General features: G+C 37.8%; 1 protein-coding gene across 1 annotated transcript; it reads left to right on the top strand.

The window, feature by feature from the left end:
* The first annotated feature begins 647 nt into the window (after positions 1-647).
* LOC117341885 lies at positions 648-3,881 on the top strand. Its single transcript, XM_033903746.1, has 3 exons — positions 648-1,067; positions 1,871-2,654; positions 3,349-3,881. The coding sequence occupies exons 1-3, from the start codon at positions 987-989 to the stop codon at positions 3,879-3,881; spliced, it is 1,398 nt and encodes a 465-aa protein (XP_033759637.1). The 5' UTR covers positions 648-986.
* The last annotated feature ends 9,007 nt before the right edge of the window (positions 3,882-12,888 follow it).

Consider the following 12,888-nt stretch of genomic DNA (forward strand, 5'->3'; position numbering starts at 1 on the left):
ACATTGCGATCCAGGTATTCATATCATCTTATAGACGACTTCCACAGTGATAATGTGAGGGTACCGGGCCGACCATCTCTGCGCCATTGAAACGTTCTTTTTTAAGGACGCCGATGTGGCGCAGCTATATAGGCTGTGGGTATTTCCGGCTAGGCGATTGTGTGCCGTAGACCGTGAGTTCGAGGCCCGGTCAGGGCACGAGTCAAAAAGTTGTCTTTCTTCGTCATTTGTGTGGCTAAGTTTAGTTCTAACAATTTGATTTGATTTGGATAACAGGGATGCGCTGTCTAGCACAAATGTCGATCACTAAAAATTTACCAGCATGTCAATTTTGTTTAGCAAAATACAAAGTTTATAACATTCCCAAACTTTTTTTAAAAAAAGTACCATAGAAATGTGTTTGAAATTACTGGAAATCTGATAAACCAAACCTCACGTAGAGGACATCCTGCGATATTAACAATGATTATATTTATGTAAAATAGAAATATGTCCTGTTGGAAACTACCAGTTGGCCGCTTGCCAACTTTGAGTACTGTATCAAGTGTTTAGTGAGATACGTATCAGATACGTATACAGATGAAAAGGCTGTGTCGACATTGTATATACTGCAGTTTGATATACAATATTCAGTAGAGAGGAAAGGTTTAACAGGACAGCTTCTAACGAGGGAATACAGTAGTTAATAGGACAACTTCTATCTACAAGCAGTAACGAGACAGTAATCGGATATCAAATGGAATATGTAAAAACGGAATAGAAAATGGTAAATCCCTTGAAAAAAGTCTTCAGTATTAACTATGAGAGATTCTTACTCAAGAATTATCACGCTGGAACAATGATGAATATAAGTATTGCGACTTATAGAATAGAATTTGGTGAGACATTGCCGATCTGTGGACAATCCATCTATAATGAAGATATGTGCGCACCTACAGTTCGGTTGACATGGTTGTCATTGATTCTTTAGAAACGCAGTTTTAAGCATGTCTGCAATCTGTAGGTGTGTGTTTGAGCACATCAGATCGGGAGAACCATGTCCACTTACTGGTCAATACATATCAAAGGTAAGCATTGACGTCATTATACATTACTCACCACAACTTACTTTTATAGTAAACGAATGTCAGTGTATCAATTAACATTAATATTTTTTGACAAACAATAAGGAAAAGTATAAATTTTTTGCCTATAATGAAGTTCTTCCATAACAGAGTAGATTTATTAAGATATATACGAGTATACTGTAAGAGCGATAAGATATAGTGTACAGAATTATGATTAACAACTAGGCTATTTTAGTTCTCAAATAACCATTTTATATTTTTGTTAATTCGAAATTTAAAATATGCAATTACAATTCTTAATTAAAATAAAACATTCAGGGCCCAGTTGTTCAAAAGATGATTAGCTTAATCACTTGATTAGTGAAAAATTCATTTCTCCTTTATTACAAAACCAGTCAGTATATCATTTTAAAATTACAAAATGCATGGAAATACACAGACAAAATGTCTTGAGGTACATTTGACCTGCAGTTGACTTGGATTTTACCTGAAATATTTTCATGTCAAATTCAGGACTAAATTTCAGGTCAAATTCAGGTTAATTTTTAGTCAAATTCAGATCAATTTCTTGATGGTTGACTATTCTGCTCCTTTCTGGTAAATTTGACCTGAATTGATATGAAGACATTTTGCGTGTGTAACATGACTAGGTCAAATATATGAATATGGCATTTCAATAATGTTAATAATGTAAATATGGATCATTGTAATACAGATCGAATCAGTTATAATCCCTATCTTCAGTAGATAGTACAAAATTATGTGTTACAGCTTTTAATATACAATATATATCAAATTTGCAGTTGCAGCAGGATTTCGAATCAAGGTTCCATTTAAACCAGGACAACATCTCACCACTTCTTGCTCAAGTTCTGGACGACGTTCACGGCACAGAGGAAATGGTGAAAATTAGAAGAAAAGTGAAAAGTATCGCGGAATACACACGATATTATCCCGATGGATGGAAACACGTCACCCTTGGAAGTCGTGGGGATGGCTTTTTAATGCCTGGACTTGATTTCGATGTTTTGACAATCAAGACAACCGTGGTAGTAACATACCCTGATCAGCTACACCTACTCCCGCGACACAGCTCAGACAAGACTATTCTGTTAATGAGACCAGCCGGTCTTAGACCAGGGTACGTATCCCTTGAAGTAGCTCAAATTGCAAATGGATTGGGGAAATCGTATCCATTTCAATATGCAATTGTTCCTATTGGACGTTCGTTGTTTTTGTCCAGTGATATGTTTAGGCAGAAAGTTGTCGATTTGATGTCTGTATTCGACCCTAGACACTGTGTTTCCAATGGACCTTGCTGTACGTTACAATGTAAAAGTCATCGCCATGACAATACGTTTGCCTTCCCTATTGTGTGTTGGCCTAGAGAAGCTCATGAATGGATACATCGGCCTCGACTCTATGGTTGGCCAGCTCAGACAATGATTGATAAGATCATTCAGGGTGGGTGTCATGTCGTACCAGTTGGTGATAAATGTTCCACAGACACACTGCTACAATGGAGGACCTTCTTTTGCCTGTGCAGAGCAGATGCTGGTTCATTCTCTTACACATCCACAGTTCAGGGTATATGGATTATTGAAACATTTTCTTAGCAAGATAAAAGAGTTGCTGGGCCATCTGTTGGGAGATGATGACATTCTGTGCTCATACTTCTTAAAAACTATTATCTTTCACGCTGTTGAGAATTCTCCACAATTGCTATGGGATAGAAAAAACACATTTCTTTGTTTCCGTTTTTGTCTTGCAATTTTGATTGCGTGTGTGAGATCAGGTTACTGTCCAAACTATTTCATACCAACCAACAACATGTTTTTGAGGAAAGTTCACGGGAAAACACGTCAAAAACTATTGCATTTTCTTATAGATCTTTATGATTTGAAATTGATAAGCTTATTTGTTAAATCAGTTGGCGTGAACTATATTGGATCTAAGCTACAGAACGAAGAACTGCATTCAAGATTACGATCAGAATGCTTTAGGGATATAACTTTATTTTCATACTTAAGTACTCATTTCTACGTGCCCGTGAGAAGAAGCCTTTACAGATTAATGAAATGTTTTAAAGTGGCTCACACTGATATCGATGTATTTATTGCATTCCGCGCTCTGGCTAGCGCACTCTGTATTACAGTGGTAAGACTATTGAATGAATCCGACAGCAACAAACAGAAGTATGTCGTCCTTAAGAAGTGTAGTACTTTACTCAAACTTCAAGAGCCAGGATTTTTACTTTTAGCTTCATTCTATTACCTTTCAGGATGTTACAGAAAAACATTGCGTCTGTGTAGTGAAATGATGTCGACTTATCGACTTTTCATTGGCGATCAAATGCCTCTCATTGATGATCAATTTTTTGAACCATACGAACGGCTGTACTGTGGGAAAGAATACACACTGTGGCAAAAATTCAAGGAAGGCGTCTATTTTCCAGTTTGCTTTAACAAGGATAATATTATGCTTTGTCCTCCTCATTTACACACGGAAGTCACTAAAATGCCTAGAGTAGATATTCCACCACTGCCATACGCAATATTCCTGTCTTTCCTGTGCTACCACGAACTTGGTGACTTGAGGAGACGTGACACGGAGCTAGTAAACTTGCGGGCGGCGAACTATGACCCTTATCAAGGGGGACACGACTACTGGATAGTTCACACAATACTTGGGATCTGTTACCAAACTGTGGGAGACAAGCGCAGGGCGATCAGGTCGTTTACAGATTCTTTACGTGTGAAACCTGATGGTAACCCTGCTAAGGACAGAATAGAGGCTCTGCGGAATTCGCGATAGAAACACTGTACAGAGTATATATGGTGATTTGTTGATATATAAAAAGTGTGTGACGTTCAAATATGGTGCTTTGGTCCCGGAAACATTCAACTCTATCACTGTATCATGCATATTTAGAACATATTGCTTCGTTTGTTCGGCGCTGACAATTCCTATAGTTTTGAACAATTCATTTAGTATTGTGTACATTGAAAGAAAATCGCGTTGGATTTTTATGGAAACATTATTTGTTATGAGTATTCATAAAGAGAAATGCAATGTGTACTCATAAAGAAATGCAATGTGTTTTGTACTCATAAAGAAACGCAATCTGTACATAAAGATAAACTCAATTTTATATTTATAGCGAATCGCAATGTGTACTTATAGAGAAAATATAATGTGATTTGTACTTATACAGAAACGCAAAGTGTTTTTTTACTAATAGGAAAATCAATGTGTTTTGTACTTATAGAGAAAGGCATGCTGATTGTAATTATAGATAAAGGCAAGGTGTTTGCACTTATAGAGCATAATATCAAGTGTGTATTTCTAGAGGCTCGTGCTGCCTTGCGATGAATTAAGGGAGCGTCTAAATACATTTTTCAACCGTCTGCCTTGATTATAGACGTGTAAATTGCCGTCTGGTTTGGCAGACTATTTTATGTTTTAAATCCGAAACGGCTTTTAACCTTCATTTAATGGTATACTACAACTGACAAAAAGTCATGCATCAAGTTTAACAGCAATGGGTGACAAAATAATTGTGAGGACAATTAATATAGTTAAGTAAGGATAATTTATAAGGTTAATTAAGGAGAATTTATAAGGTTTAAGTTATGAGAATTTATGTAAATGCGCGAGTCTTATCTTCAAATAAAACTATTATTAATAAATTATTGAGTAATCGTATTAAGTGTCATTGTCTTGTTTTAAAGGAAATTGAACGAATTCTCAATGCAAATCTTATCACGTCAAATCATAAACACTACACTATTAACTTCCTGGTATATGTATGTCACCAACGCGTCAATACCGAAATTCCGGGAAAAAATGGCGGATGAATCAGTCAGACGTGTGTTACGAATTGGTTACGCATGGCTAATGAATGAGGATTATTATTAAATCTAGAAAACATTTTAATAGCTCGGTTCATTGATATATCGACTACTTTAAAGCATGTGTCAAATTAAGAAAAGTAAATTCATTTTCTCGATTAGATTAAATCATAGACTGATATTTTATGTTAAAGGTTACTGTTTCTTTGTGCGACATCAAGGTTTATCATATATATATATATATATATTATGTATATCCATCACAAGGACATTTTATACTTTTAATTATATAAACATATATATATTTATACAATATATATTTCTCTCGGTACAACTACGACAGGAAATTCAAATCTATATCTTCGGATCACCGACACATAGTGTTTATGATACATTGTGCTAATAAATAGATATATAGCTTAGAAACACAAATGACGACTTTTTGACTCGTGCCCTGACCGAGCCTCAAACTCACGATCTACAGCACCCAATCGCCTAGGCAAAAATACCCGCAGCCTATACCGCTGCGCCACATCGGCTTTCTTAAAAAAGAACGTTTCAATGGAGCAGTGATGGTCGGCCCGCATATATATCCCTTCATTGTGAAGCCCCCAAACGAAGTTGGGGACTTATTGGCTTTTGCTCCGTTTCTTCTTCTTCCGAATGTGATGAAATTTGGTATTTAGGTACATCATTGGACACCGGTCACTCGCGTTGCCTCATTTAACTTAAAAAAATGACCGCCATTTCCTGGTCTCTGATTGGTCTGAATTAAAATATTGTGTAACGGTTCCGTTTTGTCGTTTCAAATGTGTTCAACCTTGATCAACCCAGGTTCAGGGGAATTCTCGCGGTTCCATCCAGTACTGTCAAAAATACCAGAGTACCACACAGGTACCAAGTAAAACTAAAGACATGTTAAAAAATACAAGTAACATTTATTAGATATGAAAAGGCGAACGTAGAAACATACTACGCTAGAAACCTCACACAAGCTCCATACCAGCAACTACATGTAAATAAACCCTAACCTACACGCTAGAATAATACCTAACATAACGACATCCTCCGCACTTACCGTCCCACAGTCACCGTCCCACTCTTATCTAACCAAATGCAAAGAGAGAGGGGCCAATGGCTTCTATAGACGGACAAACAATTACAAAACGCATGAATCTATACTCAGTTGCCCAAATAATGCGTACAGAGTCTAATATGCTAGATCCTGACCCAATGCTATAGAAAACGTAACCAATGAAAATACATATATGTAAAAATATTGACCTATGACTAAGGGACTACAAAAAAGAAGCAGACGCGCGTCTGCATCCGGTAAAATGTACAAACCTATGAGCATGTCACTTACGGAAAAGAAATACGTTGAATTATGACAGAATGTCAGAAGTATTACGAACGTAGCCGATATAAATGTAACACAGGTACGTTAATAACCACCCAGAGACCCCGTGTATCTATAGATTATAACACAACTATGGCTTTTTAACTAATAAAACCTATCCCCGCTACAACTGTACGATTTTGATAAAATTTGGTATGTATTCACATCATGGGACACCGGTCATTCCCGTTGCCTCACTTTCATACTTAAACAAAATGGCCGCCATTTCCTAACCTCTGATTAGTCCGAATTGAGATATTGTCCGATATTGATGAAATGTGGTATGTATGGCTATAAGGGGACTGCAAAATCAACTGAATGGGTTTCGTTGACATAGCGACCACACGGAGGCTTCTGATTGGTCGAAATTTAGATGTCTGATTTCAATGAATTTGGTATATAGGGGTTTGAGGGTTATTGAACACAATGGTACGACTGTGGGGTTGTCTTGGGGACTTCTGTAATGGTACCCTGTTACAATTAGCACTTGTTAGACTTAAAATTAGGAAATTAGAATAATTGTTTTATGTCAGTATCATGTTACTGGTTAGGAGGGGGAGGATATAGAACAGACCGCCTTAATGTCGATATCATGTGACAGCGTAGGAGGGGGGATATAGAACAGATTGCCTTAATGTCGATATCATGTGACAGCGTAGAAGGGGGAGGATATAGAACAGATTGACTTAATGTCGATATCATGTGACAGCGTAGGAGGGGGGATATAGAACAGATTGACTTAATGTCGATATCATGTGACAGCGTAGAAGGGGAGGATATAGAACAGATTGCCTTAATGTCGATATCATGTGACAGCGTAGAAGGGGGAGGATATAGAACAGATTGCCTTAATGTCGATATCATGTGACAGCGTAGGAGGGGGGGATATAGAACAGATTGCCTTAATGTCGATATCATGTGACAGCGTAGGAGGGGGAGGATATAGAACAGATTGCCTTAATGTCGATATCATGTGACAGCGTAGGAGGGGGGATATAGAACAGATTGACTTAATGTCGATATCATGTGACAGCGTAGAAGGGGGAGGATATAGAACAGATTGCCTTAATGTCGATATCATGTGACAGCGTAGGAGGGGGAGGATATAGAACAGATTGCCTTAATGTCGATATCATGTGACAGCGTAGGAGGGGAGGATATAGAACAGATTGACTTAATGTCGATATCATGTGACAGCGTAGAAGGGGAGGATATAGAACAGATTGCCTTAATGTCGATATCATGTGACAGCGTAGAAGGGGGAGGATATAGAACAGATTGACTTAATGTCGATATCATGTGACAGCGTAGAAGGGGGAGGATATTGAACAGATTGACTTAATGTCAGTATCATGTGACAGCGTAGGAGGGGGGATATAGAACAGATTGACTTAATGTCGATATCATGTGACAGCGTAGAAGGGGGAGGATATTGAACAGATTGACTTAATGTCAGTATCATGTGACAGCGTAGGAGGGGGGATATAGAACAGATTGACTTAATGTCGATATCATGTGACAGCGTAGGAGGGGGAGGATATAGAACAGATTGCCTTAATGTCGATATCATGTGACAGCGTAGAAGGGGGAGGATATAGAACAGATTGACTTAATGTCGATATCATGTGACAGCGTAGGAGGGGGGGATATAGAAAAGATAGCCTTAATGTCGATATCATGTGACAGCGTAGGAGGGGGGGATATAGAACAGATTGCCTTAATGTCGATATCATGTGACAGCGTAGAAGGGGGAGGATATAGAACAGATTGCCTTAATGTCGATATCATGTGACAGCGTAGGAGGGGGAGGATATAGAACAGATTGCCTTAATGTCGATATCATGTGACAGCGTAGAAGGGGGAGGATATTGAACAGATTGCCTTAATGTCGATATCATGTGACAGCGTAGAAGGGGGAGGATATAGAACAGATTGCCTTAATGTCGATATCATGTGACAGCGTAGGACGGGGAGGATATAGAACAGATTGCCTTAATGTCGATATCATGTGACAGCGTAGGAGGGGGAGGATATAGAACAGATTGCCTTAATGTCGATATCATGTGACAGCGTAGAAGGGGGAGGATATAGAACATATTGCCTTAATGTCGATATCATGTGACAGCGTAGGAGGGGGAGGATATAGAACAGATTGCCTTAATGTCGATATCATGTGACAGCGTAGAAGGGGGGATATAGAACAGATTGCCTTAATGTCGATATCATGTGACAGCGTAGGACGGGGAGGATATAGAACAGATTGACTTAATGTCGATATCATGTGACAGCGTAGAAGGGGGAGGATATAGAACAGATTGCCTTAATGTCGATATCATGTGACAGCGTAGAAGGGGGAGGATATAGAACAGATTGACTTAATGTCGATATTATGTGACAGCGTAGAAGGGGGAATATAGAACAGATTGCCTTAATGTCGATATCATGTGACAGCGTAGAAGGGGGATGATATAGAACAGATTGCCTTAATGTCGATATCATGTGACAGCGTAGGAGGGGGAGGATATAGAACAGATTGCCTTAATGTCGATATCATGTGACAGCGTAGGAGGGGGAGGATATAGAACAGATTGCCTTAATGTCGATATCATGTGACAGCGTAGAAGGGGGGGGGGATATAGAACAGATTGCCTTAATGTCGATATCATGTGACAGCGTAGGAGGGGGGATATAGAACAGATTGCCTTAATGTCGATATCATGTGACAGCGTAGAAGGGGGAGGATATAGAACAGATTGACTTAATGTCGATATTATGTGACAGCGTAGAAGGGGGAATATAGAACAGATTGCCTTAATGTCGATATCATGTGACAGCGTAGAAGGGGGAGGATATAGAACAGATTGCCTTAATGTCGATATCATGTGACAGCGTAGGAGGGGGAGGATATAGAACAGATTGCCTTAATGTCGATATCATGTGACAGCGTAGGACGGGGAGGATATAGAACAGATTGACTTAATGTCGATATCATGTGACAGCGTAGAAGGGGGAGGATATAGAACAGATTGCCTTAATGTCGATATCATGTGACAGCGTAGAAGGGGGAGGATATAGAACAGATTGACTTAATGTCGATATTATGTGACAGCGTAGAAGGGGGAATATAGAACAGATTGCCTTAATGTCGATATCATGTGACAGCGTAGAAGGGGGAGGATATAGAACAGATTGCCTTAATGTCGATATCATGTGACAGCGTAGGAGGGGGAGGATATAGAACAGATTGCCTTAATGTCGATATCATGTGACAGCGTAGGAGGGGGAGGATATAGAACAGATTGCCTTAATGTCGATATCATGTGACACCGTAGAAGGGGGGGGGGGGGGGATATAGAACAGATTGCCTTAATGTCGATATCATGTGACAGCGTAGGAGGGGGGATATAGAACAGATTGCCTTAATGTCGATATCATGTGACAGCGTAGAAGGGGGAGGATATAGAACATGTTTCCTTGATGTCAGTATCATTTTACTCGGCGGGAAAGAATATAATTGCTTTGTATGATTTGATGTCTATATAATTTCCTGGATGTGTTACATTCGGAGAATTAAGGAACCATTGAGTACGACCTGCTGTTTCCGATACGCCATTCCTTTGCTGTTGGTAGGAGGAACTAGATGGGTCCGGTATCCAATTTTCTTTAAGTCAAGTATATATTGAAATGTTTACAATGAGGCTAGGTAAATCTCTCAGTAGATAATAATATATAAATACTGTAGCCTGCCTGCCTGCATGCCTGCCTGTCCATTTGTCTGTCCGTTTGTCTGTCTATAGATATATAGATGAAGCTTTGCCTCGATAGGTACAAAGACTTCTGCAGAGATTTGTCACTATGGATGGAACATGGGTCCATTATTTTACCTCAGAAGCCAAACAACAATCGAAACAATGGAAGCACTATAGCTCTCTCCTGAAAAAGAAGACAAAGACTGTTCCATCAGCTTGAAAGGTTATGGCTTCAGTTTTCTGGGATGCAGATGGTATTTTGTTTATATATTAACTCCAAAAAGGGAAAACAATCAATGACACATATTATGCTTAACCTGTTGGCAGTTGCGGGAAAATATCAAACTTAAGTGTCGCGGAAAGCTCACTGAAGTTATGTCATTCTGTCAGAATAATATTCCTGTTCATAAGTCTTCCATTGCCATGGCTGCCATTCACGATTGTGGCTTTAAATTGACTGAGCATCCACCTTATTCACATGATCTCACTACATCAGACTTTCATCTATTTCCAAAACTGAGAACAGCTATTTCAGTGACCCACTTTCAGTCTAATGATATCGTCATACATGCAGTGGATGGTTTTCTGTACAGCCAAGAAAAGGGGGCATTGAGGCCCTTAAACACCGCTGGGAAAAGTGTATAAATATACTGAAGGAATTTATGTTGAAAAATAATACAATATGTTCGGCAAAATTGAAATCATTCAATGTGAGGCTCACAACATATCAATCAGCCCTCGTATTGTGTCTTAAATAGAGGTTCCCCAACGAGTGGAGATTGTTTATCATTTTTACCCAACTGTCGTTAGTTAATTTTCTAATCACGAGCTTTAGAGTGTCTTTTCAAAATTAGAAAATTAACTCACGAGAATTGGATAAAAATGATAAATAATCTCCATTCGTTGGGGAACCTCTATTCAAACTAACTTGTTTATCCCACAACTTCTTTACTTACAAATGTAAGCATGTCAAGTTCAAATTCTCCCAACGAAAGCTTATCATCTATTTTAGATGAACGACTCATATCTTCTGTACTATATTTGTAAATGACATTATTTTACAAAAGGAAATATAAGTTTGAAAGTCCTTGTATCTGTGTAATTTATTAATAGGTAATTTGTTTAAATAACTCCGCTCGAAATATTCGAAGATGACACCGTTGAAATCGTCAAGTTGAACGTCACCGCTGAATATTAGACTAATCATTGTCATATTCAATTATCGGTCCTTTCCTGGATTTCGTAGGTATGCTATTACTGGTTATTGTGATGTTAAATGTTCATTCTGAGATTTATTCATTCAAGACATCGTGCATTTCAACAAATATTTCGGAAACCGAGCTGGAGTGTGGAGCAATAGGCCTATGCAGTTTACGTTTGTCCGTGTGTTTTCACGAAATCTCATCAGTTTCAGAGACATAGAGTATAGAGTTTACGGACATGAGACAAATGTTCCAAGATGATTTTTACATTTTTGTGTTTGGGATAAATATATTCGTAATAAAGGTAAGTGAAAGTGTTTTTTTCTGTTGGTACAATATCCGTACCAAATGATATCGAACTAGAAAAAGGGAAGCTGCCAAACAGTAACAGTCACGTTAGATGCTGCGACCGTTTCATTCAAATGAGTTTCAAACCCCAGATTAATCGACATTTCCATGAGGACACCCCTCTCATCCAGTAATGCTAATTTTGAGCACCGACAACTCCAAAAAGTGTGTACATGCTTATCTTTTGAAGACAGACGAAAAAAAAAAAGATAAGTGAGAGTAGTAAAAATAGTCCGTGGTCAAAGGCCAGAGGTTAGCCAATCAGATTTGTTGGAGGTCACAAATGACCAATCGGAGGCTTAGAAAATGGCTACACACTGCGGTGTGTAAACAAAAACAATAACACACTGCTACGAATTTTATCACGTGAAATATCAGTTGTGAAACAAGCGTAGTTATGGGATAAATGATGATAATTGACGACAGTTTAAAATTTATGTGTGTTAAAAAGATAAGCTTTATTTTGTTATCGCCAGTAAGAGTATCTCTGCTTTCAACGAATTTAAAAAACCGATGCAACCATTTTATAAAAAAAAAATTAAAAAAAAAAATGTATTTTTTCCTCGTGGAGTTTCAATATAACAATGATTTAATTCATGGAACAAGGAAGGAAGAACTATTACCATAACCAATCAATTATCACTGTGGCATAGAGATAACGTGGAAATATCAATTAGGAGCACTACGGGGAAGTATGTGAAAAAAAAAATAATGAAAAAATGAAAAAAAAAAAAAAAAAAAAATTCCAGATTTTAAATTTCCGGATTTTCCGAATGTATGTTTACACCAGTATTTTTGTCTACAGCAGAAAACAATGCCTTGCATATAATGTAAGATAGCAGAAAAGACTTAATCATGAATATATGTCAAAACAAGATTAGCTCTGTCATTCGGGGAGATATTTGATCTCAAATAAGTTTCAGAAAATAATTTTGGAGAGAACTATGTCATTTTGGGTCAAATATCATGATATTTTGCAGTTTTCAATCTTTATTTTTGAAGTTGTGACCATGGTATTCAAATCTATATACTAAAGTATAAGTTATATGTAGGGTTAACTCGCTATGTTTTCATATCTAAAAAAATGGATATTTTTACAGTACACTGCTACCTCACTGTCTCAACTATTTCATTCCAAGAAATAACAAAATTTTGAGGAATTTCACGAGGAAACAGCTCAAAAATTGTTATATTTTCTCTAGGATCTTTATCATTTGAAATTTATGTGCTTATTCCTACAATCTGACGTGCCAAACTACATTAAAAAAATCA

This window comes from Pecten maximus, chromosome 14 (genome assembly GCF_902652985.1).
Source record: "Pecten maximus chromosome 14, xPecMax1.1, whole genome shotgun sequence".
Lineage (NCBI taxonomy): Eukaryota > Metazoa > Mollusca > Bivalvia > Pectinida > Pectinidae > Pecten > Pecten maximus.

Coding starts and splice junctions, on each gene's coding strand:
- LOC117341885 (XM_033903746.1), top strand. CDS start 987: ATGTCTGCAATCTGTAGGTGTGTGTTTGAGCACATCAGATCGGGAGAA. Junction 1,068..1,870: donor CTGGTCAATACATATCAAAG/GTAAGCATTGAC, acceptor TCAAATTTGCAG/TTGCAGCAGGATTTCGAATC. Junction 2,655..3,348: donor TTACACATCCACAGTTCAGG/GTATATGGATTA, acceptor ATTACCTTTCAG/GATGTTACAGAAAAACATTG.